General features: G+C 37.9%; 1 protein-coding gene across 10 annotated transcripts in view; it reads left to right on the forward strand.

The window, feature by feature from the left end:
• Window positions 1-27,572, forward strand: part of COL19A1 (collagen type XIX alpha 1 chain) — a 212,202-nt gene that overhangs the window by 129,365 nt on the left and 55,265 nt on the right. For all 10 annotated transcript variants that reach the window (XM_075498152.1, XM_075498157.1, XM_075498155.1 and 7 more), the window contains 5 exons: window positions 10,607-10,660; window positions 20,569-20,622; window positions 25,124-25,186; window positions 25,981-26,025; window positions 26,988-27,023. In XM_075498152.1, coding sequence (XP_075354267.1) covers window positions 10,607-10,660; window positions 20,569-20,622; window positions 25,124-25,186; window positions 25,981-26,025; window positions 26,988-27,023 — 252 coding nt within the window. The remainder of the gene's footprint in view (window positions 1-10,606; window positions 10,661-20,568; window positions 20,623-25,123; window positions 25,187-25,980; window positions 26,026-26,987; window positions 27,024-27,572) is intronic.

A 27,572-nucleotide genomic window follows, 5' to 3' on the forward strand; every position in this document is an offset into this window, starting at 1 on the left:
GTGATTCATCATACATGGTGCATCCTTATTTAGGGTGTTACTTAGAAGAGGAAAGTAATGGTTACGGCAGAAGAAAGAGCAGCTACATGATAATCTGGCCATATCCAGAGAACTTGCTTCTGATTCTTCAACCAACCTGAGACATATACAATATTCATTTAAAGGTCTTTTTTGTTGTGACAATCTCTTGAATGAACTTAGTTAAATTTTGTTTGAGCATGTACTGCCCTTATTGTACTGCCCTCCTTTTGTCATGGTACCCACTTCCACTGTCCTGTGTTAGCCAGCATTGTGCTTTCCTATGGGTGCAAGGAATCCTCAAATCTTTGCTGTTCTTACAAAAAGACCAGTGTTTCTCCTTGTTCTACCACTGGTGACTAGTATAATTTTTTAGTTCTGTTATCTTCAGTGAAGTGTTTTATGTTAGACATGAGGCCTTGCTAAGTGAGAGCCTTTCTTTTTAATTCTGGTGACTGGGAGAAGTGGGCCAGTAGAGACACCTACTCATTCCCTTTTCCTCATTTCTGCCTGAGAGACGCTAGACCATTCTGTGAGTATTACTTTCATACATAATTTTTCAGTGTCCCTCTTGTGGGCTTCAGGCATTCAGAGCAGCATGTTACTGCTGCAGCAACTTGATACTGTTACACCAGTGCTCAGAATGACATCAGGAGCTTCAGCAGGTAATTAGATGTTACTCAGAAAAGTCCCTGGTCCAATATTAGTGACCAACAAAAAATAGAAAGATTGGGTGCTACCCTCGCATTGTATGGCATTTAAACCAAAGCGGACAACAACGCCATCTTTCTGGCTTCCTGTGTTATGCAGGTCTTTATTATTTTTCTCAATATTCCTGCACTTTAGTTAAGTATATCTTTCACAGAAGTACAGTTTCCACCTGAAAGACATCAACAACAGAGACTTCTCAAGCCTCCTTGATTTCTTTGTTCCAGTGTTTATTGTCAATCCCACATTTCAAAATGTGCTTTTTATTTTACACTTGGGCTTAAGCCTCCAACAGCTGGGGTTTTTAATGTCTGCTTTACATTAAAGAGATATTTAAAGTTTTTTCTCTGTAATCAAATCACCATTCCCTTTATTTTTGAGAAAATTCAACTAAGGTTCTTTGGCTCCACATGTAAAGAATTTTCTAAAGTCTTCAAATAATTTTGTCATGTTGCTGTACTTTCTTAAAAAATTCTACTACTTATAATTACGGACTGCATGGAGTTTTCCAGACTCTTCCCTTACTATGTTAAATGCAGTGAAGTGAAATTTGTATTTCCAAAATATAATTCCAAAGGTTTTGGAAATGAATGCTTAATTGCAGTTGGATATCTTTGTAGCAGGGATTTTCCCTGAACTTGATGTATTTTTTATAAATACTATTTTTTCTGAAAATTGTTTAATTTTTTAGTATAATTTTTTAGTGAATTCCAAAAATTCTCTTAATGCAAAGCATCAAAGCAACTTTGTTAGACAGCTATACTGTGAAGTCTACAAACAGTCATTTTGCATTCTCAGCTGGCTTATAGAAGAGCCAGGCCCAGCAAGCAGCTAACATACACAGCAGTTTGTGCAGCAGTTTCTGCTTCTTTGAGTCTTCTTGATATCTTCTTGAACTTCTGTGCCCTTTTTCTGGGGTTTGGGCACTTCTGGGAAACCTCTGAGGAAACTGAGGGTGCCTGCGGCTGCCAGGTAAGGCTAAGGTAAGGGTAGCTCTAGCAGCTTCTAAGGAACTCCGTCGGCTGTCCTTGGTCAAAGGGTGCCTGCAGCCTTTGTTCTGGCTGACCCCTGATTAGTGAGGGTTGAGCACCCTTTTAGCCCATGCCAGGAAGAGGAGCATATAACAGCGAGGTGATGCAGCAGAGTGTGCAGTGATAACAGAAGAAGCCAATAGATGTGCAGCAGTTGGCACAGCAATTCGTGCAGAAGGGCACAAAGAAGAGGCCAGCAAACTTTCTCTGTCCAGCATACGCATCCTTAAAGATGATGGTCACAAGGCACAGGACCCAGGCGCTGCTGAAGTAACTGTTTGCTGTCGGACTCTTGCACCTAGGCAGTTTCAGACGGTGGACACAGCTCTGTAAGTCCATGGGGCCTGATGGGTTGCATCCACAAGTGCAGAGGGAGCTGGCTGATGCCATTGCAAGGCCATTCTTGATTATCTTTGAATGGTCAGGGTGACTGGGAGAGGTTCCTGAAGACTGGAGGAAAGCAAATATGACTTCTGTCTTCAAGAAGGAAGATCTGGGGAACTACAGGCCAATCAGCCTCACTTCAGTCCCTGGGAATGTGATAGAGGAAATCCTCCTGGAAACCATTTCCAAACACATGAAGGACAAGAAGGTGATTGGCATAGTCTGCATGGATTTATGAAGGGGAAATCATGCTTGACCAACTACGTTGCCATCTACAATGAGGTGACTAGCTTGGTGGATGAGAGGTGAGCAGTGGATGATGTTGTTGACCTCAACTTTAGCAAAGCCTTTGACACTATCTCCTGTAACTTCATCTCGTCAACTTCATAGACAAGCTGACAAAGTACAGGTTAGATAAGTGGACAGTGAGGTGGATTGAAAACCAGCTGAACAACTGGGCCCAGAGGGTTGTGATCAGTGGTACAAAGTCCAGTTGGAGACAAGTCACTAGTGGTGTACCCCAGGGCTCAACACTGGAGCCAGTACCGTCCAGCATCTTCATTAATGACCTGGACAATGGGGCAGAATGTAGCAGAGAACTGGGGTGAGAGGAAGCACATGAAATTCAACAAGGGGAAATGCAGAATCCTGCATCTAGGGAGTAATGACCCCAGGTATCAGTATACACTGGAAGCAAACTGTCTGGAAAGCAGCTTTGTGGAGAAGAACCTGCTGGACAACAAACAGACCATGAGTCAGCAATGCACCCTCACGGCAAAAAAAGGCCAATAATATCCTGGGCTGCATTTGGAAGAGCATTGCCAGCAGGTCAGGGGAGATACCTTGCCCCTTTGCTCAGCGCTGGTGAGACCACGTCAAGGAGGACACGGACTTACTGAAGTGGGTCTAGCACAGGGCCACAAAGTGGACTAAAGGGTCTGGAGCATCTTTCATAAAAGGAGAGGCTGAAAGAGCTGGGACTCTTCAGCCTGGAGAAGGGAAGGCTCAGGGGGGATCTTATCAGTGTGTATAAATACCCAGTGTGAGGGAATAAAGAAGAGGGAGCCAGATTCTCCTCAGTAGTTGCCAGTGACAGATCAAGAGGCAATGGACACAAATTAAAAAAACGGGAAATTCCATCTGAACACAAGAAAACACTTTTTTATTGTGAGGGTGGTCAAACACTGATACAGGTTGCCCAGAGAGGTTGTGGAGTCTCCATCTGTGGAGATATTCAAAAGTTGACTAGACGCAGTCCTGGACAATTGATCGTGCTTGAGGAGAGGGATTGTAGTAGATGATCTTAAGAGGATCAACCCAGGATTCCAACCCAGACGATTCTGTGTGGTTTTATTTAAATAGCTCTAGCTTATTCTCAGCATAGCTGCCAACAACTTCATTTTTATGGATTAATAGGATTTTTTGAAATGTTTCATGTGTATTTAAGCAGACTGATTCTCCACTGCGGTGGTTTCCCTGATTCCAGTGATGAATTCAGTTCAAACATTTACAAATCTTTCTACAATATCACAGCCGTATTCTTGACTCTGTATTCCTTGGGAAGTTGCAGGTGTCTTGAAGTAAATATTTTTGAAACAGCTTCCTTATTTCCAATTGTTGTGTTTATAATACCAAATACTTCACTTAAGAGGAGGTTATTTTAGCATTATCTTAGTAATAAATTAAACACCTCGTAAAACTGAGAGTCCTTTGGATTGTAGTGTTTCAGCATTGATTTCACTAAAATTATGTGTTTGGAGGGACCTTGTGAAATTGCAACACTTGCCTTATGTTAGTAATCAACTTACTCTCTGAGATTACAAGTTTTTCTAATCAAGCACGAATAAAATTATTATGACACAGTGGAAAATCTTCCTAAATAAGTAAACGGGCAGGGAGCTATTAGATTTTCTTAACATAATTATTTATAGTGACATCAAAATTAATTTAAATTCAGGTTGCATTTATCTGGTTTATAGAACTTAAATATTTCTTTGGCATAATTTGTTTTCTAGTTCAGTGAGTAAGCGTTGTACTCAACCAATTGTAAAGCAAGCTTTACAGAGCAATGATAATTACTGCAGAGTAGGTCAGGTTCCTGGCACAGAGCAAACTATTTTTCACAGCTACAGCTCTGGAGTTTTGGAATCTCTTTTAATCTTCTCAGTCCTTCTTGACTTTGATGTAAGTTGTTTTTAAGTATGCAAAGCTCCAGACTGATTTTATGTTTAAGTTGGAGTGCTGTACATTCCTTCACTTGGGCATTTAACAGTCTAAAAATGGTTAATGTAAAAGAGGGAGATAATTTTCAGTTTTTCTGCCAGAATATATCTGCCTTAAAAGCAACGTAAATAACCAGTAAGGCAGGATACAGCTTAAAAAAAAATTAATTTTTTCCCACTTTGGCATTTAAAAATGGAATGAAAAAGGTTGTAGTTTAGAATGTTGAAGGCAGATTTGTCAATTAGAAAATAGTTCTATAATTTTTAAATTTCTTTGTTATTTTCCATTGAAGAAATTAAAATTAACTTTCAGTGGAATAGCAGAAATTATTTCACTTTTAAGATCTCATTTAGAATTTTCAGGCTCCCTTCCAAATACTCTATTATCAATATTTCTTTTAATGTTTCTTAGTGAAAGGTGTAGCAACAGGAGAGAATAGGAAATTATTTCTCATAATTAAAAATTAAGGTTTTCATTATAAAGATATCTAAATGTAGTTGAAAAATATTTCTACAAGTGATTTTGAATTTAAAATGCACTTTTGTGAATACACTTGAAAAATTGTGATGGATTTTGTGTAGGGATTTGTTGGCAAAATAGGTTGTGGCATTTAATTTCTTGGCACTGCTATGCCTATTTAAGGATATTTTTGATGTTTGTTAAATGCATTTGAATAATATTATATAGTCTGGCTAGGCTCTGTCTTTTACCATTTTATTAATACAAAAAAGAAGAAACGAGTTTATTGGAAATCATTCCTAAAACTAGAAAGCCAAGGTTGGGTGCGGGAATGCTTCTGCATTAGCGAGGAACTCCCTAGTGGCTCCTCTTCCAAAAGAGGGGATTAGGGTCTGTGTGCTCTATTCGTCTGTGAGCCATGTTTCTGTGAAAGGCTTTAGTGGGATATGAGGGGCAGACTTTCACTTGTTTTCTGCAAACGGCTTAATTTCTTGCCTTCTGGCCTTATTTCCTATGAGTTTATTCAGGTTTAACATTTAATACAGAGGTTAATTTGTAATACCCCGGTTACCATAATACATCCTCAAGGCCAAGGTTAATAGGATTGAAGAAGGAATTGTACATTCAAGTCCTAACGCCGTATTACTGAAGTTAAAAACGTTTCATTGACTGCAACATAGTTTTCCAATTTAGGAAAGAGAATATCCAAACTATAACATTTCTAAGGATTAAAAAAACCTTGTGCAATTGTGACACTACCAAAGTTAATGGCAAAACTCTTATTAACAGCAGTTGTGCAGTCAGGTGGTTAAATGTCAACGATCTCTTTAAATATTACCAAATTTTTGGCTAAATGCATGATAAAAAATAGTGACTCTGTATCCAGGCTGTGCATTTGTTGTATATTTGTAATTTTCACTTTGCAAACTGTCAAATAGTTGGTTGGGATCCTGGAGAACCTTCTCCTGTCCCACAGCCGATCAGTAGATGCGTGCTGTTGTGTAACTGGGTTGGATGGGTGATTGCTCTGATTTTTGCGATTAATTCTAATCTGTTTCCCATTAGCTCTTGAACTGGCTTTCCTACCAATACTGCCATGTGATGTCTGCCTTCGTTCCCCTAAAATGGCAGTCTGGCAAACTTTTTCTGGTAAACCATGGAGCAGAGGACTGTCACCAGCTTTGGGCTGGGCTGGGTTTCCCCTGGGTTAGAGTTGGTTGGAGCTCTGCAAGCTCCAGGTGAGCAGCCAGGAGCACTGGGTTGTGACTACAGAGAGAGAGGGAAAACTGGGAAGTTTATATGGACTAAGTGTATCAGCTTAGAGGACTGAGAAAAAAGAAAGCCTCTTTTCTGTACTCTGAATTAGCACTGGGACTTGTCCGGCTGCTTGGTGGCAGCTTTGAGCATCTGGAGAAACAGTCTTTTAACTGCCCAGAGCTCCACTTGCATGGCTGCCGTTAGGTGCCCAAGGGGCTGGCAAGATGTCCGTGGCTTGGGCACTCTGAGATGGGGGTCTTTACTTTCCACCTGCCTCCTGCTTCAGGCATATCTGTCCCTTTGTCAGTCTGGTTTTGAGGACGATTCAAGAGAATCTTAGTTTAGCTTGGCAAACGAGTTACAGAAGCCTCATTAATCTTGCATAATAACTACAGTAGTTAAGACTTTAAAGCCCAGCTTCCTACTTTCTCTAGAACTAGTTCCTGTTTTGAAATGTGATGATGTGTTTCAGGAACTGCTAATTAGCGGTTTCCCTTGAAAATTCACACGGGCTTATTCTAAGAACTTTTCCCTTCGTACTCAAGTGTGGGTTCTTTAAATTATTAATTCCATAAATCATGTCAGCGTTCCTACATAACTCCGCTCGATTTTATCCTAAAATAATCCACAGCTTATTTTTAGACACTAGGATTAGCGAGCTTACTCTTCTATAGTTAGAGATATGCGAATAGATGGATGCAACATGATACAGCAGGGGGTTACAATATAGACTTTGAATTCTTGCACTGTGTGTTGGACCTGCAGCGGTGCCCAGGGGCGGCTGCCAGAATCAGAGCACAAGCTTATGGAAGGATGCACAGGGCCTCTCTTCTGAACAGCTTTCCATCTAATGTAAGGCAAAGCTCGTCAAGTCATTTTGATTAACAGAAGGGGCGAAGGAAGAGAGGAATAAAGAACGCAGTTGGCCGCGTACTTCAGCTAGGCACTCAGCTGGGGTTTGCTGAAGCATATAATTTCTCTTTTATTTTAGTTTTAATATTTTGTCTTTTTTGCCCCTAACCAAGCAGTTGTTATTTGAATGATTTGTCTGTGTATTGTAGCTGAAATTTGTCCTATGGAAAAGAGGAAGGTAGCTGACTGTCCAGATTAGTTGAGGGCAGGCATTTCATGAGTCAAGGGATGCAATATCAGTAACATTTAGACAACTTCTTATCCCATTGATTCCACAAAGGAAATAACCAGCAACTGTTTTGCTTTTCTTTTCTTTAGATATTATTCTAAGCAGCATTAGACAACTTGTTGACACCACTTTTCCTTTTTAAGTCAGTGTAGGTGGTATTCCATTTTTTATTTAGGTGAAGGAAGTATGTGATGCCTAGAACATTTATTTATATTTTGAGTGGTTTTATAACCTCAATATTTGCTCAGTGAACTCAACTAAATGAAGGTAGTGGGCCTCCTGTGCCGGCTGCCTGCCCAATGCACAGCACTACGGCAGCGAGTACAGCTCTCACAGGGCTGCTGAGACCCACTTCTGAGCAGGAGATGGGAGCTGTGGCTGGTGGGAGCTAAGCCCACTCGATAGACCAGAGAGGGCACCGAGATGTTTTTCACTTCTTCTTTCTTGCTAGAAGGAAGACTCACAATCAAACTGTAAATATTTAGTCACAGTCTGGCTCATGGTCTGCTCAAGGCAAGGCCATAATGGGCTTATCAAAAACATTCTTCTAATTGTTCTAATTATCCTAAACAAAAACATAAACTACTTTGTTTTACTTACACTCTTACTATACTATATATTTTCATTTTTTCCATACTGATGCTGGGAATTCATAGAGAAGGAGGAGTGCTGGCGAGTAGGTGGAGCTGTGTGTGGAGCTAACATTCAGATCTCTGTATCTGAAAGGCATTGCTGAAAGGTAGTGGCCTTTTACATCTTTCTGTGTTAAAATATCAGACTTTAGAAGGGTGCATGTAGGAAAAAAAAGGACTTTTGTTCTTCTAGAAAAAGCTGATGCTTCGTACCGATCTATATGATTGTTCTACAGGGTTTTTGTACACATGGCACATAGTATAACAACTCATAATATAATGATTGGATAAAAGGTAGGGCAAGTGTTTCTTCTGTGTTTCACCGGGTAAGTGTTCTGGTAATTAATAAATGACAGTGAAAAATAACTACCCGCAATTTTTTTTTTTTTTAATAACTGATTTTTCAGAAAGTTGGTCAAGTTTTGACTTTGCAGTATGTCATCAATCACCTTGCAGCTCATCTTGTAAATAGAGATAAAATTGCCTTCCCAACATGTGCCATGTTTTCCTGTGTAATTAACACCTCGTTCGCAGCTGGGGCTGCCAGTCAAAGCCCTGCCTTCTTCCCCCCGACACTTCCTTGATACTTTGTTTAGACTGCTGAGATTTTAGGTGTCATCCTCAGGATACTTTAAATACGTCCAAACAGGAAAAGGAAGGTGCTTCAAGGAGTCAACAGTATAGCTCACTATAACTCAGAGGGACTATTTAAAAAGTATGAAGCAATTTATCTTTGTTTATTGCTTACACCCTTGCCTCTCAATCTGTTTTTCATACTTTCTAAGGAAAGTTTACCGGTTTTCAAAAAAGTCAGGAAATGTTAGTGTCCATCTGTGTTTCTGAAGTAGAGATCAGTCCAGGAGTCTAGATCCAGCTAACAACAGCCCCCTTCTCCTGTGCATGCGTGCCTTTCCCGGTACCGTGCCCTCTGTCAGGCCAGGCAAGCGACTCGGTTGCCCAGTGAACTGCATCCATGAACTGATCAAAGTCCAAAACAAGTCGACTTTTTTGTGGGCCATCCTTAGCCCGGATGAGTTCCCAGCTCCGGCTCGTCACAGGGCTGCGTGGACAGTGTTACCAACGCAGCAGAGGACATGCTGGCGATGGGTGGTGAGGGCCAGTATAGCCTTGAGCCCAATATAGGCACCTAGTACTGTATTTTGGTTCTGAAAATTTACCTTGAGCTGCCCCAGTTACAGCCCTGCATGTGCGAGTACTGGCGGGATTAAACAGCTCAGCACATAACATATGTCTCAGCTAGTTAAGACCCAGGAATTTGGCACTCCAGATATGCTGAAGGTGATTTTTTTTACGCTGCCCTTAAAACTCTGACTGACTGAGGACCTTCATAAAACCGTGCTGGCAGTGTACATGTTACGTGGCACAGCCCGGTGGCTGAAATACATCCCCACAACCCTTGTTCGGTTCTTTCTTCAACTTGAAGGGCTCCAAATCCCTACCTCCTGCTTCTCAGGAGAGCCCCTGGCATCTAGGCAAGAGGTTACCCTGGTGAGCTGCGGGCTGGGAGGAAGAGGGCTTTTCCACCCTTACTGTCATCATCTTGTTTCCCCTCAGCATAGATCAAGATTAATGAGAGGCATTAATGGTTTGAGAGGCAGAGTGGTTTCCTACAGATCAGGGCTCTCACCGGTAAAGAGCAAAGCTGAGAGTTCATTTGCGGTTCCTTAGATTACTTCTGCAGTTTGTGTGAGATCGTCATTTAATAAAACACAGAAGCAGGCTTAGAAGTAGGGACCACAGCTTACAGAAATACCCCTGTGTGTTAATTGTGAACTGTCAGCAAGCATTTTCATTTTTTAACTTCTTAAGCCAAGTTTTCACCAGGACATCCCCCTAATGCTTTTTGTTAATTTACGTTTGCCATACGCAAGGGAAAACTTTAAGTCTTTATGGATATAATACCTTTTTTTTTACCATCACACCTAGGTATTAGTTGTTCTCAGCTGTTGTTTCTAAAAAATGTACGTCAGATTTCAGCTTGGCAATAAAGATGTAAATGACTGTAAATTACTTCCATTTTTATGTTGATCTTCCTAAAAAAAAAAGCATATGTGAAAACAGCAGTTGTTCAGTCAAGTTCTGTACTAAAAAATTGTAATAATTACATGTGCATGTTTTTTAGACTACAAGTGGAAAGTCTCACGTTAACTTAAGTAGACTTTTATGGACCTTAAGTTTTAACACAAGTGATGTTGCATGCGCACTATATACACAGATGGTAGTAATTGCATGAGGAAGGTGAATTGGTTTTGCAAATAAATCTCTGACTTTTCTGCTTGTTCTCACATCCTGGAGAAGAAGGGTATGGGGGTTTGTTAATTGAGTTGTATTGCACATATGTACTTACTGTGCATGTCAGGGTGACTACTGCAGGACAGTTTAACATCTCAAGCTCTGGTATATTCAGATAAAATATAATTTCTTTACACCTCATCAAGATGCTCTGTTTATAGTCCTATCAATGTGCACTCACATTTGAGACATAGCTGTAAAATGTGACAGTAAATGTTACAGTGATGCAAATATACTGTTTGTCATAATTATTAAAAACAATCCTAAAATTACGAGAATTGGATAGCATTGCCATGACTGATATAGAGTATTCTTTTGGATATTTTTTTAACTTTTTGATAATAAGAAAGGCAATAAATCTTTCTTTTAAACAAAATTCTTATTCCAAATCAGTCACTAGCTGTAACATTTATGAACATCTGTTCTTTTTTTGTTTCCAGGGAAGACGAGGCAAACCAGGCCTCCCAGGAAAACCAGGGCCACCAGGACCTCCTGTGAGTAACTAACGAGGGGAATGGGAAATTTTCACTCTCTCCTGGAACAGTGAACTTTGTTAGCATTTTTATAGTGGGTTACCTGATCATAATTATGGTTGAAAACAATTGATTTGTGTTTACTCTGCTGCATCAAACAGCTACTATTCACAGCCTTTTGATACAGCAAAGATAAAAGGACTGGATCCACAAATACAAGAGGCTACACAGGAGGGAAAGAACAAGGTGCAAACTTCAGCGAAGGAAGCGAAATTGTCTGGCGTTTCAAAGAAAGACTGGCCATGTATGCTAAATGTGAATACTGTGCATTTGTTCACTTTGCAAAATGCATGATGCTCGGTAGAAGATGGGATAATTTCTGTCTCAGAGGGGTAGTTTGAAAGATGAAGGACTGTGTGAAGCATGTGCCAACTGTCTGAATGGTGGGGAGGATTATACCCAGCACTGGAATGAGCACTCAGCTGTAGTTCAAATGAGTTTACTGAGGAATTAAAAAGATTAAGAAATACATGACTCTATGGAAGGATTTGTAATATGAAGCACTAAAGGGTTTAGCTCAGATCTAAGAGGTTTGGGATTTTTTTTTTTTTTTAAGAGATACATGATTTCAAATTTGAAGTCAGGCATGGATCTATTTTAGCCTAGAATGAACGCAGCCTTACTTTGGTAGAGGAAGGCTTGATCATATTTGTAACATTCCCTATATATTGTATTGTAAAAATGCTGTTGTGCACAAATATAAAACAGCTATTTTTTTGTGGTTTAAGTAAACATCTGCTGCTTTACATTCCTAGTATCAAACAAGGATTTCACAATTCCTTTTCCTGCTTACCTGAAATAGGTAAAGGCCAGTAGTTTATGCGTCAGAACATTTGATTCATCTATTTCAACATCACTGCAAGGGAAAACTAGTCTTATTTGTAGAGAGGAGAGTAATGGACTGCTCCATGAAATACAATGAATAAATGAAACAGATGTAATTTAAACTCATCTAAAAACAAAACTGCATAAATTTTATAATTTTTCCTCCCCTTTTCCTTGCAAAATGTGTTCAGAAAGAGGAGCTGATGATGGAGTTCATTTATCCTGCATAAAACTAAACAGTTAACAATCCCTCCCTCTCCCTCTTCTCCCCTGCATATAGTCACATTGAAGCCTTGCTTATTTGAGTCTTTTGTACAGTTCAGGCTTCCTAAAACGGTACTGCAGACTGCGGGAGTCAAAACAGAGGAAAGGAGTGATGCAGAATCTTTCTTAATACAAATGCCAAAAATGACCTTTAAAAGGAGAAGGAAAAAAAAAAAAACAAAACACCAACTTAGCAGAGGTCAATGTTAGACCTAATCTACTTAGCTTTTTGTGAACCAGTGAAAAGCTGTTTCTCCATTACAGATTTCTGCCACCATAGATTTGCTGGCAGGTCAGGCTTGTGAAGATGTATGATCCTTGACAGACATACCAGAAATGCTGAGTGGAAGCTAAATTGGACTTTTATTACTGATACCTATTTGAGATTTTCTTACAGCAAATGGGAAGCTCAACTTTGTCAGCATGGCAGCATCCCTACGAGGAGCTCTGTATGGGTTCTGTAGCCTAGCACTACATATCAGAAAAGCATTCCTCAAGCAATCATGGCCTAAATATTGGTTAAAGGTATTTTTTTCTGGTATAACTATCTTGATGCAGTCCTTACTTCGGATACAGCTACACCAGCATCTTGTCTTCCTCTTCCGTGATTGAGAATATAATGCATAGAAAAAGCATACTCTAAAAGTAGTAATGCCTGTTAATGCACATTGGCAGTATCCCCATATTTAAAGTGCTACAGCTTGTACATACTGAAAAGACTTTAACGTGATACATCGTTCCTCCTCTCTTTTTCAAGGCTCAAACCATATTAAATTTTTGCTATATTGTTATCCCTTCTCTTCTAATAGTAAGTAGTGGCACATGGAAAGGCACATTGGCCTTTACTTTGGCCTTTCCAAAGTGCAACAGAACTATCGCACCTGCAGGGTGGTTACTATCTAAGTTTGGCATATACAGGGTACAAAAGGCTTAACAGATTGACCGAACATGTGAAAATTAGACTCTCCAGAAAAAGTAAGTTTGGTGTTTGTTTAATGTTTCAGAAGAATACGATATTTGTCTTTGGAGAAAAAGGAGATTCCATCATTAATTTTTAGGGTGGCTACAGTACACACTGCATGTTTGAAATTAATAAATTTACCTAATTTATTTATTAGTTTATGCCATGACGTGAAGTACTTAATTTAGATATTAGGAGAACAGCCAGGTGTTCAGTAATGACAAAAAAAACTATGAGAAGGAAAGTTCTGCCTCCTTGAGGAAGAAGTTGGTGAACAGGATACAATACTCAGGGGATTTGGTATAAAGGACAGTCCTAAAAAAAGTGTGTGCAGGGAGGGATTATGAGACCACATTCTGAACAGTCAAAAGGGCTTTAAATTGGACACTACTAAATGGTGTGAGTTTTGATTAATTAAAATAATAATTTTTTACCTACTTGTTGCACGGCAGCAGTTAAGATTTTCTTGATATTTTTATCTGCCTCTAATCTGACTTTTCTAACCCTCTCTCAATACCTCATCTTTTTTTTTTTTCCCCTAACCTAATTTCTGGGGATTTTTTTCAGTAAAATTGATGTTTGTGGTGAGTTTCTAGTCCCTCGACATCATCTGCACATCTTTGGTTAAAAACCTGTATCAGTGTCAGAAACATAGTTTGATTGGCAATTGGTAATGAAACTACTCAGTTGAAGTTGCATAGAGAGTCCCACTTTTTACGACTATCCTTTCTTTTGTGTAATTTTTCCCTTATCCTTTCTTTTATGTCATTTTTTCCCTTTGGAGCAAATCCTGTGCCCACAAAAAGCAAGGAGTCAATAAGGATTTTTATTGATGGGTTATAAAAAATATTTCTGTAAGCCTACCTAGCTGATGATCCTCCTTTGAGTATTTTTTAAGGTTTGTTAAATATTATAGACTTTTAAAGTCTTCTCTTATTCCCTTCTGATTCAGAATTCATGGTTTGCATCCTTGCCGTCTGATGTTGTTTTTGAGTACTGTTCTGTTATTTCAGTGCTGGAGAGCCGAGATGTGTGCTTACACGTGTCTCACTCCAGCGGGTAACAATTTAAGCTGAAAACAAGGAATCCAAACGGGTTAGGTAGAACAGCAGCTCCCTCTAGTGCTTTTTGATCCCTTCCCCCCTTGAAAAGAGTCTAGAGAGCAGTTTAAAGCTTCTATTAAATACAGTATTCATTTCACTCTCAGAAGCATTCTGAAAATGATGATTGTGAAATCAAAATCTCTGTACCCTGTATGAAATGTATTTCATACATTTTCTTGCCTGTGTTTTTTTCTAAAGTCTTTCTTCTAAGAAAGAGATACTGTCTTTCACATGCTGTTATCCTGCTCTGCATGGCTCTTCACTGAAGTTGAAATGCTGATTTTATGAAACAAAAAGAAATACTATCATAGTAGGATGCTGTGAGGTTGTAAGTAGAGCATTTTGATCTGACTGCAGAACTGAACTGATAGCTTTCTTCTGCCGTAGCTGCTAACAAAAATATCCACAGGACTTCGCAATGCAGAAGGGGTTACGAGCCCACCATAGCTTATTTTGCATAGGTATAATGCATTGGCTTTCTAGTTCCCGCACCATTTTTTTTCAGTACTTAAAAGCAAATGTATGGAAGGTATCTGAACTTAGTATTTATATGCTGTTGGCCTAAGTGTGTACAGACCCAGTCCTGCAGTCTTCACTTAGGCAAAATGCTTTTCTGGTGTTGGGTAGCAGAATTACTACCTGCCTGTTTTTGTGTAGAGTTTTGTTAAGACATCATTTATTTTTCTATTTGTCCTGCTTAGAAAATAACTGCATGATGTCTGGCACTGTTTTACATATTATGGTAATTTGTGGGAGGTTGTGGGGGTTTGGTTTTTGGGGGGTTTTTTGTTTGTTTCTTTATTTTTACTTTTACATGAATCAGCAGCTGGGTATTTCTATTTACATAGGTAGGCTAGAGGACAGAAAAAGGAGTTCTACTGGTTTCTCCATTAAGGGTTAACTTTATCTTTTCTGTGCCAGTTTTCTCTGTCTCTACTGGAACTGTTATGACTGGAGGAATTCCATTTCTCAATAGCTCCTATTTTAGCGGGACATCAGATTGTTTTTAAAATAAAAAAGTGCCAAGCTAGAGTTGTGCTACAGACTTCCACCAGTATAACAGTGTTCTTTGGGGTGAGTCGGAGTATGACTTCTGCCCAGTGTTGCTGTTTGGCAGAAGAAAAGTACTATCAATCAGCACTGGTTTTTAAAGGTAGGAAACAGGAGGACTATCTGATTTGGCCAAGTGCTATCCTGTCCAAGAAGCTGTTTGTGGCAGAGCAAGGAAATAAACTTTGGGTCTCCTAAATCACACATTAGTGAGCTGCGATCACAATTATTCATTCTCTTAAACCTGCTGTTTTCTACCAACAAGTTATTGTTTGTAGCCAAAAAGGATTTATTTCACAATTGCTGTAGCGCTTGAAGCTCATTATTTAGTTCCTCATTTACCTTTGCAAGGGGCTGAACTTCATATCTTCTATCTTCACAACTATTCTTGCTTGGAAAATTAGCTTTGTGTTACTCCTTAAAGTCTTAAATTGAAATAGGGTTTCATTTTTGTTTGTGTTGGATGTGAGGCAGTGGAGAAGTTCACAGACTACCTGAATTTCTTCATTTAATTCCATACACTTTTGGTCTCTTGTTATTCAGTATGTATGTCAGTGCCACCAAACTAGTTATCTTAAGTAGCCAGCAGTTTGCCTTGGAAATCTCATTTTGTCTGCCTCAGGAAATACTGTCATTCCTCTACCAATATTTTGAAAGTGAATGAATGTTATCAGTTAATTACAGTAAACAGAAAATTAAAGCAACGATAAGTGAAAATTGTCAGTATCATTTCTGGTATTCCTGGACTTTCAGCTGCTTTTTAGAAGAATATTGGAAATGCTTATGTGGTAGGGTGGGAATGGCTGGCAAGGGCTGGTCATATTGCTTGTTTCTATGCATTTAAGTTTTTTAAATCCATATCCATAGATCCAAAATGTAATTTATTTAATGTATTCTATTGTGGCAGACGTCATGCCTTCATCATTCTTTCCATTTGCTCTTTGGAATGGTTATACAATATTGCACATCTGCACTGAGGAGTTTCACGATTTTTTACATTATAGTAATTAGAAAAAGAGTATTTTATTTTAATGGGCATGCACAGATCTGAAATAGATGGATAAAGTGATTACACCGAGTCACTTGCACTGCTGTGTTCCCTGAAACGGCCTGTTCTTGAGATACAACCACTGCAATTTACTTGTTACACATTTTACTGCATGGACTGTGAGACTGCGTAGACTTTTTCAGCAGCATCATCTTTACAGAAATGCAGACAAACTATAAAAGTTAAGGGAGAAAAAAATATTATAAAACCCCAGTAATTTCACAGTTTGGAGCTATTTCCTTTTAAGCACCTGTATTTCTATTCCTGCCTTGTCTATAGGAATAACATCTGAAACCTGTTTGTAATTTTGGAAAACAATCAGGACACATTTTCAGTTCTTTTCTTATTCATACAACTGTACTCTCTGTGTGCTTCAGTCCTCTCAATTACACAACTTGATATTAAAAAAGAAAAAGGAAACCCTGCTGAAGTGAGCTTTTCACTGGTATTTGGAAAGCAGCAAGTCTGAAAAACATCCAAAGTGGCAGATGTGCAAAATTCTCATTCAAAAGCTAGAAATTGCCTGTACAATAATTTTTCAACTCCTGTTAATTTCATTGCTTCTCCACTTGCAAACCAATACTACTAGTTCTTTCTTTGTCTGTAGAGACTTTGGAGTGGATTATGCAGCTATATTAGTGGAGAGAAACTGTGTGGAAGGGAAGAAAGAGACTAGAGTTTAGGAAGACACTCTTGAATAAAACTATTTTCTGTTGTTGTACACTTGTTTTATTAGTTTTATTTTAGAAAGAATGATGGAAAGATGAAATTATTAAATTTATGTCAATTTTTGAAAATGGAAGGACTAAAACAGAGAGATGTTTTACCTCTGATAGCACAAAGGCTGTGGCGTAGCCAAGAATGCAACCCAAATGCCATAAGTTCCCCTTGACTGCCTTAGTCACGAGACAGTTCTGGGTCTTTGTGACGTTATGTCTGTTTTTCAAAACCGTGACATGTACAAAGGCTTTCCATTTTGTCAAAAATTATTTATTTGATGTACAAATAATATCTAAGAGGTCGGGATTGGTGGCAGATACGGCATTTAATCCTTCCTGGGTTGTGTGGTTGCAGCAGTTTCATTTGTGGAAAAACAGTAAAAGAAACAACATGGTGGCAAACGAGAAGGGAGGATAACTTCTTATTTTTGACTGTTTGCAGGATTACAGAATCCTGCGAGGATTCTGGATTCAAGGGTTCGACACTGCAGGATTACAGTGTTGCAGTTGAGACATCCAATACGTAGGCAGTGTCATCACAGTTCAGTCCCAGTTCTGGATTGCCATATTTAATATAGATATCAAAGTAAAAATTCTGCCATTAACTTTAGAAATCAGAGTTGAGTGAGCATCTCAGTCAAAACATCATGACTATGTTTATCTCATTTTTCAACGTAAATTTGAAGTGACAATTCACTTCCAAAATAAAATGAATGGAAAAATTTATAGCCTTCATTTCTTCTGATGTTGGGGAACAAAGAGGAAGTGAGGCACCTGTGATGTTTCATGAGGCAATATTTAAGTCTGTCCATTGTCTTTCTGTAACAATGTAATCACAGTAAAATACATAGGATCATATTTCATAATTTAGTGATGATGTCTCGGAACACACCTGTCTTGTTCTGGTATGCTGCAATATAATGTTCTGCCAGGTCTTACTGACTTATCCATCAGTTTTAGTAACTTTTACCTATTTGACTTTAATTTGGCTTTACCATCTTCCTAATTTTTTATACCTTCAGACTCCGTAGAAACTTTGTGATTGTCTCTCTTTTATTAGTTAGTTTCCATCAGACTGAATTTTTTTCCCTAAGGAAGTAGCAGTCTGTTTGGTTAATCAAAATCATGGTTCTGTTTCTCATCTTTTTGAAGTTCAGTACCTCAAGGGAAGTACCTTTACTGGTAAGGAGAGCCATCAGGGTTTTGCAGAATGATCTTCTACATGTGGGAAAACTGTTTGTGTTTGCCATTCTATGCACTCTTACAGAGCAGATGCATCTTGCCAGAGAAGGCTTTGCTGTCAGAATGCAAATCATGACCTACCTCATTTAAATGCTTTGTCAGAACACTTCAAAATATGATTACATAGGAGCCAAATGATACCACCCTGAGGATGTGCATCCTCAAAGTAGCTGTCTCATTTTGTCACACAATCAATATCACTAAATTGGTGTCTGTCTTTTTATGCAAGTACTTTACATTGTGGTAATTCTCAAGCTTTTAATAATCGTTCGTCAGCATAGCCTGCTATTGGGACTTAGGAACCAGCCTTGTGACTCATTACTCCCAGTTAGAGATGCAGGAATTGTACATGTTGAAAAAGGTGAACTTCCTGAAGAGTGAGCCTCCTGGAGGAGAACAAGTTACAAGTCTTGTTTTGAAATTGTCTACAGTCTCTTCTGACCCCCTCCAAAGGTGCTAAGAGAAATTATGCAGAATAGTTGCATTAGTCAACGAAAGCCTTCTTCAGTCTTCATGAGTCATTGCTGTGAGGCTCCGTGTTCTTACCATATTCTGGTGATGGGACAAGAGCATGCCTCCTACGCAGTGATTTTCCTTCTTATTACGAATTGTCCACCCAAAAATGCATTTAAACTGCTGTGACAATTACAACATCTGTGAAGACCTAATATTCTTTGCATAAATCTGGTTATTCTTAAACCAACACTAATCTATACCACCAAGAGAATGATGCATTTCTGAAAACAGAAATGCTTTTCAGTTTCAGCTTTGTGACAGTATCGTTTGTCCTTCCAGCCATAGTCAGAGTTCCCTTACTCATGGGAGCTAGCTATTATTTTCTAAAAGTTGAACTACACTGCTTCCACAGATCCATTTACTACATCCTAGTGATCCTTACAACTGGTACCGTGACACAAAGGTATCAAATACCAAGGACTGTCTGTCATATTCAGTTCACAAGTAGCATCTTCTATACACACGTGAAATTATCAGATACAAGGAATGCCAGCTGTGACAAAATCATTGTCACATCTGTTCCTGTCATTATCTTTTTCTCTGAATCGCCTGATGGTTTATACAGCAGCAACTCTGAAGTGGTAAACAGTTGAGGTCCTCCTTAGAAAAGTATGGTGACTGGTTATTTAGCTTATATTGACCCAGAATACATAGCATTGCAGTACTTTTCTTGGATCTCTACCTGAAATCAGTGGATAGAAGGTTTTTCAGTTTTTCTAGGAATACTGTGGAGTCTTGCTGCTACACTGCTACAATTTTGAAAGCAGTTCTTGTTACAAAAGTCTTAACCAGTTGAAAACAATCGTATTTTCATCTTGACCAATTTGTATCAAGTGATTTTGATCCCTGACTTCCTGTAATAATTTTACAGGTCCTTTAGCATGAAAATGGGAGAAAATTTCAATAGATTCTTATTCTGAAAGTGTAGAAAGCCGTTTTCTTGTTACGATGCGTAACACCAGAATATTTCTGTCGTGTGATGTATGTATAATAACAGTGCATATAAAACAATTAACAAAGACCTTATACAAAATTAAAATGTGCGAGGAAAACTCTAATCTCTGACACAGCATCTCTGACTGATAAACAGCCACCATTTTTTTGAGAAACAACCCTTTTCAAAACTGAGGAGAATTCAGTTTCCTGAAGCAATCTTTAGGGTGCATGTATGCTAGCTACGCTTTCCCCACTAACACAAAAGCTGCAGAGGGTAAATTGTCTGTAATTATAAAAAGCCCCAGAGGAGGAGAGTTGCCTTTGTGCCCTGTCTCTGTTAAATGCAGGTCATTCAGACGAGGTGACTTAACTGAGTATATTGTAATCTTATTAATGTGGGCAAATGTTTCTTATAGCCATCATGAGTAGCTGTAGTTCATATTGCATGATGTGAAAAATTCAACTTAAAGAGAGATAGTATGCTAATTTGTACATTTAACTGAGTTTTAGTTCATAAGATCTCGACTGAACTTTTTGTGTTCTGCCCTGATTTACAACACTTAAAAATCTCATTGAGGGCCTGGTTTATGGCAGATTATGTCTAAAAATTTTTTGGTTTTCCCAAGCACGTGTTTTTTAATCTCTCTATTCTAAGCCCGCATTTACATAGGAAGTTCCTTCTCCATTGCTGAAATTCTTGATGAAATGTGTGTGTATAAGTATAAACTTGCAATGCTAATAAAACTAGGAAGTTAGTGTTTTGGAGAATTCTGGCATTCCTCAATTTCACTTTCTATACTCTTAAGTTAAAAATCTAGCTGTTTACTCACACCAGGAGCTGCTTCTACATCAAAACTTGTGCTTTTAGTTAGTGGAAAGAGTTTTAAAATGCTGCAGAACAAAGATGCTGCTCATACCAGAAGGGATTCGTATTAAAATTGATATGGCTGTCACCTCTGCCTTCTCTGACAGACCGATTCACTCCAAAAGAAGCTGCCAGTTTTCAAAACTCAGGGATTTAGAAACTGACTCTGCTTCTCCTCTGTGCCTGAAAAAAGATATAATGAACGTACAGAAAATAATTTACTGTATAATCAAATAAAAATCTAAACCCTTTTACATGACCACTGCTCTTTGAATACAGGTATGTAAACGTAACATTACTTAAATTAAAATGACCTTCTGATGCATGTTTTTCCATATAGGGTCCTTCTGGACTAAAAGGAATTCTGGATTCATTGAACAAGCATTATAATGAGGTATGGAGATTTGCTATAGTGTCTGTGTGTGTGTGTTTATGACTAAGAAGTATCTAAAGTAGAAATGACCACAGTTTTGATCCCTGTGAACCACATTCCAAATTAATCCAAAAGGTAGATCCTTCCCTGTCCCCTTTCTGCATCCCTGTATAGTCTCAGTCCACACTCCAGTCACATACCTACTGTGTCATCTATCCTGCTGCCATGTGTCTTACCTCCCATCCGTCTTCTACCCACATATTTTTGCCTGGTATAACTCCAAAAGGAGGTGGCTGGACCACCTAGTTGTTAGCATAAAGCATCAGCTCCCCATTTTGAAACCTAATTGCTCTAAACCGTACATGACATTTTTTATTTCTTGATCTACTCTGTCATGATCCTAAGAGTAGAATAGAAAGACAAGGAGGCATAATTTTAAAAGATCTGCTAGCAATCTATGAGAATTGTTCTTATGCTTGTATTATAGACTAATAAAAATACTGTCTTAATTATAGAATCCCCTGCAGCTACAAGCACTTCATAGAAAAAAGTTAAAATTGCGTAGGACAGTGTTCTGTCTGACAGAGCTTTTAAATTCTTACCACAGATTTTTCAAATCATTTAAGCAGTGATAGTGTCTGCCATTGTAATTCAAAGATCACGCAAGTTTTCTTAATTGATGCCAAAGTGAGTATGTAACTTACCTAATTAGAAAATCATATTTCATTCAAAGACTGATGAAGCACTATTACAGGAACATTTGGTTAATACAAAGGTTACTGTGTGTATCAGACCTTAAGTCATGCAGGTCAAACCTGGAAGACATCCATTTCTTTTAATATTAAAATGCATGACTATAAAGAGCAGGTAAATCCAGGATGTTTTTCTTATATAACATACCCATAGAAGTACTAAAATCTTTTTTTGAATAGGGATTCTGCAGCGAAATTCATATCAAACATCTCTTTCTAGTTGCTTTTATCACTGAAGTGATTTCTCTGATATTTCTGATATTTAATCCATTCCAAATCAGTGTATCACCTAGAACATGCATTAGGAATTAAGCATAGTTTTATATGCTGTCCTGGACAGGGACATTTTCATACCTGGAGACTTAGTTTCTGGTTTTGATCTGCCATTTCATATGTATGTGTTGAAATTTTCTATATTTTGGTTTTAGATCTTTCATTTTCTTACCAGTTTCTTTTTCCTGCCAAAGACAGCTTTCATTGATACCAGCCCTGTTTCCTCTATCAATACTATATTTGCTGTAACTCATTCCCTGCCTCTGGACTATTAATCTCTTTTACCCTGATAGTCCCTTTAAGGTTAATTCTGCAGGAGGAAATACAGACAGTGGTGATCTTCAGGAACTGGCAAGCATCTGTCTCCAAAAATCACATTTCTTATCATTGTAAGGCTCTAAGAATTCCTGAGGTGTCTTATATTTCCTAATTAACAGTATTCTGGAAGAATGTAGACCAGCTGCTCTGTGTCTTTAAATTAATCATCTTTTAAATCCCCTACAGCTTACCAACTTCCTTCTTCCTTCAGCTGTCTAGTTTGAAGATTTTAATGACTCTGTCATGAGCAATTAACTTTGCAACAAGGAAATGCTGTTTGGTTTCAGATAAGAGAGGAGATGGCTTTCTGATTCAAGTTGCAGGTTTTAAATATGCAAACTTTCTGTAACTACATGTTCAGGTCTTCCTAGAGTCAACTTAAGTCTCCAATTGCTACAGCAAACGTATTAGTTTCTATATATTTTATGATGGGAATGGGATATTCCCATCAAGGACCAGACAAAGACATCAGAGAGGTCATCAAAGACAAGGACAGCTTGTCTGCTTTGCCATTGATTATTCATTTAGGCAGACGTATGCACCAGTAACTTTCCTTTTTTCCCCACACTGTTACGTGGTATGATGAGTGCTGATTTTGTTCACTGCACCTTGGAGGTACGAAGCAATCTTTCACATTCCAGTATATAATTTGCAATGTGCCTCAATTATTTGCATTTGTAAGATGATATTTCAGTGATATTCTGAGGTTTTTGAGATTCTTTACACCACAGGGAACGTTCTTGTCATTTTCCAAGATTTTATGCATGTTCCCAAGGATCTCACAAGGTCTTCTTTCAGCTTGGTTTTTTAAAGTGTTTAAATTGTGACCACTTTTTTGTTGCTATAGAGATTTTAATATCTTTTTTTTTCTGAGGATATTAGTATGGCTTCTTTGTGTTGGTGTTTCTAGGAATCATGAGAAACTGCTACTAAGAAATGTGGAGGATCAGTGAGAGAGATCTTAAGACTCATCAACATTAATAATGTCTTTTTTCCCTATAATTTCTCTGTTTCTTAGCAGATTATTTGCAATTCTTCTGATTTCTGTGCGGCATCAATGAGTAGTTGTAATTGCAGAATGTATTTATATAATTGGTTGCAACCAAGCTTTTTCTGGCTCAGTATCAATCACTTTATTGTGTAAGGAGGCTGGAGTGCAAGTCTTTAAAAGCATAATTTACTTGATCCATGTATCCAGTGAAAGAGAGCACTATAAATACAATTGCTCATAGCAGCAGCAAATTGTGCTGAATGGCAAACCAAGAACAGCACTCTTTCTTTAACGAAGGTGAGGGGAACCTGCTGAGGATAAGTAGTAGCATCGATCCTTAATGGGGTGGGAGACAGTGCTGGAGCATTTCTTCATTCTCATCGTTCTTCCTTTGTGCCTGTTCTTGCAAGGCATGTGACTATTTTTATATTCCTTCTTGTTATGTCTTTTGCACTTTCAGTGTAAATGAGATGCTTTGCATGTGTTCAATACATTCATTTTGTTCTCTTCCTTATGCCAAGAAACTGGTTCTGCCCTGCTCTGTAAGTTACATTCCTTCAGTGACTGGTAAATGATGCCTCATGATTTGTGTTTATACACTCTCAGGCCTCTTTTATCACCATTTGCCTGGGCTTTCAAGGTCTCTGCTTGTCATCTTTTTTACTTCCCAGTTTTCTGTACATACATATAAGGTCACTTCAGTCAAACCTGCTTCTAAACATCTTTGGAAAGGGCATACAGATCAGTTTAATCTAAAATGTTCTCCAACATGGAAAAATAAAAATGAAACCACAAGACAAAGCAATTGAAACTACGTCACAATCTGCTCAGGAAATGTTTCAAAATCATTATAATTCCTAATAATTACAGGTTATTCTTGAATAATTCATTATTACTTTTCTAAGATTTTTTTCTTTGGCATATTTTACTTACATTTTGTGGTAAAGAGCAAATGACCTATAAATATGCAAAGAACATAAAAGTAGTTATTTGATCTAATACCTTTTTTTCTCCTCCATGTATGCAAAAGAAATGCACAACTCAGAATAAATCGTAACTTATAGTATACTCATAATAACAGATACCTAGATTCTTCTCAGTCAAGCGGTGGTCAACTACTCCTCAGCAATACTCAGGTTCCATTCTTTGGGTGTCTGCCTCTTGCTCGGGAGCTGATTTTAATAATTAGGGTAGTAGTGGTGTTACGAACACTAAATACTGAAGAATATCCTTCAGGACATTAACATTTATAAAATAATTACGAATTTTATTCAGGTTATATTCAGTTATCAACTTCTGAAAATATTAACAGAGTGTAAATGGCACTTCTATTCATCATGAGGTTCTCCTGTTTTAGAGATACAGGAACTGGAACAAGCCAACATGGAGCTGGCTTGTTCAGGGTTCCCATTCAGCCCAGTGGCAGATGTTCTAGTACTTGCACTCCTTGGGTCCAGACTTGAGCTTATTTTTCTGGGTCATTGGTTTTGTTGCTTTTTCCGTTGTCATTAAAAGAAAACATGTTCCCTTTAAGTAGTCTGAGCCTCGCTTTGCAAAGAGGAAACCGTTTGCTTTGTATTTTACTGTATCTTTACCTTGTACAGAAGAGCAAATAGATGCAGTGCAGTAATACCTGAGCAAGCGTACAGCCTGAACCCCTGGTCCTTAAATCTGTGTGTTTTCTTCGAGGAGCCTGTTGGTCATGCTCATTCCCTCTCATTCTGTCTCACTGCTGTAACAGACTTAAATAAGTTCTATTTTACATTTCATGCTGCTCAAAAGTAAAAAGCTTCTGTTTTTGTCATAGGAGAGAAGTGATTTTTATTGTTCTTTTCTAACATACTTGAGAAATGTACTGTAATAATGAGCATAAAAATATGTTCTTTGCATTGAGTTAAGAAAAAAAAAATCACAGCTTTGCATAGCAGTATTCAACATAGACATTTCCCTTTTATGCTTTTGTTCATCTGCTAGTCTGACTGGAGTATGAATGCATGACAAAGGATGTGTTGCTGCAATACATTACTTAGATGTACTGCATAGGCATTTAGTATCCCTTTCTTGTAGTAAATTAGGACTTCTGAATTTACATACCGGTAAATTACATTGTTATGGTAAATAAATTGTTACTGTAAATAAATGGTGATGTGTTCTGTTCTCTGATCTTTGTGGTGATATTTCTTCCCAGAGTGATACAAGACTACTAGGATTACTTGGGACCCCTGGACCTAAAGGCCAGAAGGGAGACGATGTAAGCATTTTGAATGAATTTGGAGAAATTTCAAAGTGCCTATCTAACCTGTCTCTGCCACAGTTAGCACAGTATCTTTTATTTGATTTATCACAATGGTCTTTGAAGGAATAGATTTTAGATATGACTGGCTCTTTGATCTGTGTAGTTCAATATCTGGCTCATCATGCCATCCTGCAGGTGCAGCACGTGAGCCTTTCTCCTCTGATACATGATAACCAGAAAGGGAAAATGCAGGAAGAATTATGTGTGGTTTCTATAACACTGTCCAAGGAGAAGTCAATTGAGCTGGCCTGCCGGTTAGGGGGAAAAGACTCTAAAAAAATTGAAATTTTAAAAATATTTTAAATAGTAAATCATGAATATTTAAAGGAGTTCTCTGTAACAATGGGACTTGCTATACCAAAAATACTTATAGACAGCCTCTAAAAATTACGTGGAGGTCAAATTCTGAATCCACACCATATGACAGTGTATTGTTTATAGGCATCTGTCCTGTTTAAACAGTGGAATGAATTTTTAACAAGTGGAAGCCTTTTAAACTTGGAAGAAAAGAGACAAGTGCTCTGGATACATCACAGGATTGACACCGTTTTTGTTGAGAAGCCTGCAGATCTGCTCTAGGAAACAGTCATTTAAATTAATTTGCATATGTTTAAATCTCAGATTTCCATTGCAATAAAAGTTAAGATTTTGTGCCCTACACAGAACAAAGTACAGTTGAAGGAGAGGAGGAGTTTATTTGCATTTGTTAGAATAAAAAAGATTTTAAATATAAATTATTTTGTTAAAAGGGCCAAAAAGGAGAATTGGGAATGACTGGCACAAAAGGAGAAAAGGTAAATTAATTCCTTACTTCTGTGCTTATGTGTGATATTAGAAGGTGGCTGAATGTACTGATTATGAATCAAATCTTGGAAAATATACTCAGGATCAAGAAAATATATTTGGGTGTAGGAAAAGCTGTCAGTCTCTGAATGTCCTTAGTAATTTTCTCAAGCCCCTCCTTGAGAGAGTATTTATGTATGCAAGTAAATTTCCCTGTTGCAACAGCTCACAAAGTCCTTAACTTTAAACACTTTCAGACTTCTACTGAATACCAGTTTAAAATTATGTTTATATAAGTTCATGACCAGTGATTGCCTCACAAATTAGACGCCATTTGTACTTTTTCAAGTCACAAATGTGATCTGCAATGTCTATATGAAAAAACAGGAGTCTTTAAATTATTAAAATTATAAATAAACTTCCTAATTGAATATCTTTTAGTTTAAGCTTAAATTTTCCAGAAAGACTTGGGGGGAGGGGTGTTCCTGGGAATAGGTGTGTATTGTGTTTTTCTAGGAACATGTGATGTACCCAGGTCTTCATAGACTGAACAGGCATTTTGCTATTCAGCTGTTAGGCTTCCAGTTGGTTTCTTTGGTCATATCCTAGTGTATAAACAGTTTTCATGCAGGCAGAAACTTTTTTTACTCTGTCAAATTGACAGATTCATGATTTTGTGTGTTATAAAGCACTTGTATTTGAGAATTTCTCAGATTTGTACGCATCATCATTCTTTGTAGTTCATGTTCCTGACCATCCCTTGTGCCCCTGCTTGAAAGGATCACGCATGTCATGGTCTTGTCATTAAATCAACATCATCCCTCAAGTAAAGTTTTGTAGTCCGTATACTTATATTTTATATTGGTTTAAAAAAAACCCAACACTTTTCAAGGACTCTTCACCAAAACCAGACATATGTACTATTAACCATTTGAAATAAATCTGTGTTAACCTCTTCCCTATGTTTCCATAGGGAGAGCCTTCTGAAAAAGGGGACAAGGGAGATCCAGTAAGTATAGCTATGTTTTGTACTGATGATGTGAATAATTTACGTTTGATACGATTTTCATACTGTATTCATGCTGTACTTCTTTCCTTTGTACATTTTCATTAGAATCAGCGATTACATAGGGTAGCATATGTATTGTCTCCTCCTTACACATGCATCAGGTTCACACAGGTTATAAATAAAAAACAGAGGTGCCTTGTTCTTCAGCATTTCTGTAGCTGGTACAGTCCATAAACTGAGTTTAAAGTACATGCTTTTTTTGTTCCCTGTTTCAGTTATTTCACAAAATTATATGTGGGCTGAACTGTATTATTTTAATTGTTTTAACAGTTTCCAGTGTGGCATTTAACATCAGGCAGTTTTCTTATAGCCATTTTATATACACATATTTTTTTTGTTATTTTGGGGATATTTTCAGAACACTCATTCTGTAAGAGTCTGTTTACATGTGTTGCTTATTTTTAATTAACTATTGTCCTCTCTTATGACATTTGACAAAAGCTAGTTATGTTGTTTAATACACAACTGAAGGTTGCTCAGATACTTGTG

Source organism: Mycteria americana, chromosome 3 (assembly GCF_035582795.1).
Source record: "Mycteria americana isolate JAX WOST 10 ecotype Jacksonville Zoo and Gardens chromosome 3, USCA_MyAme_1.0, whole genome shotgun sequence".
Taxonomy (NCBI): domain Eukaryota; kingdom Metazoa; phylum Chordata; class Aves; order Ciconiiformes; family Ciconiidae; genus Mycteria; species Mycteria americana.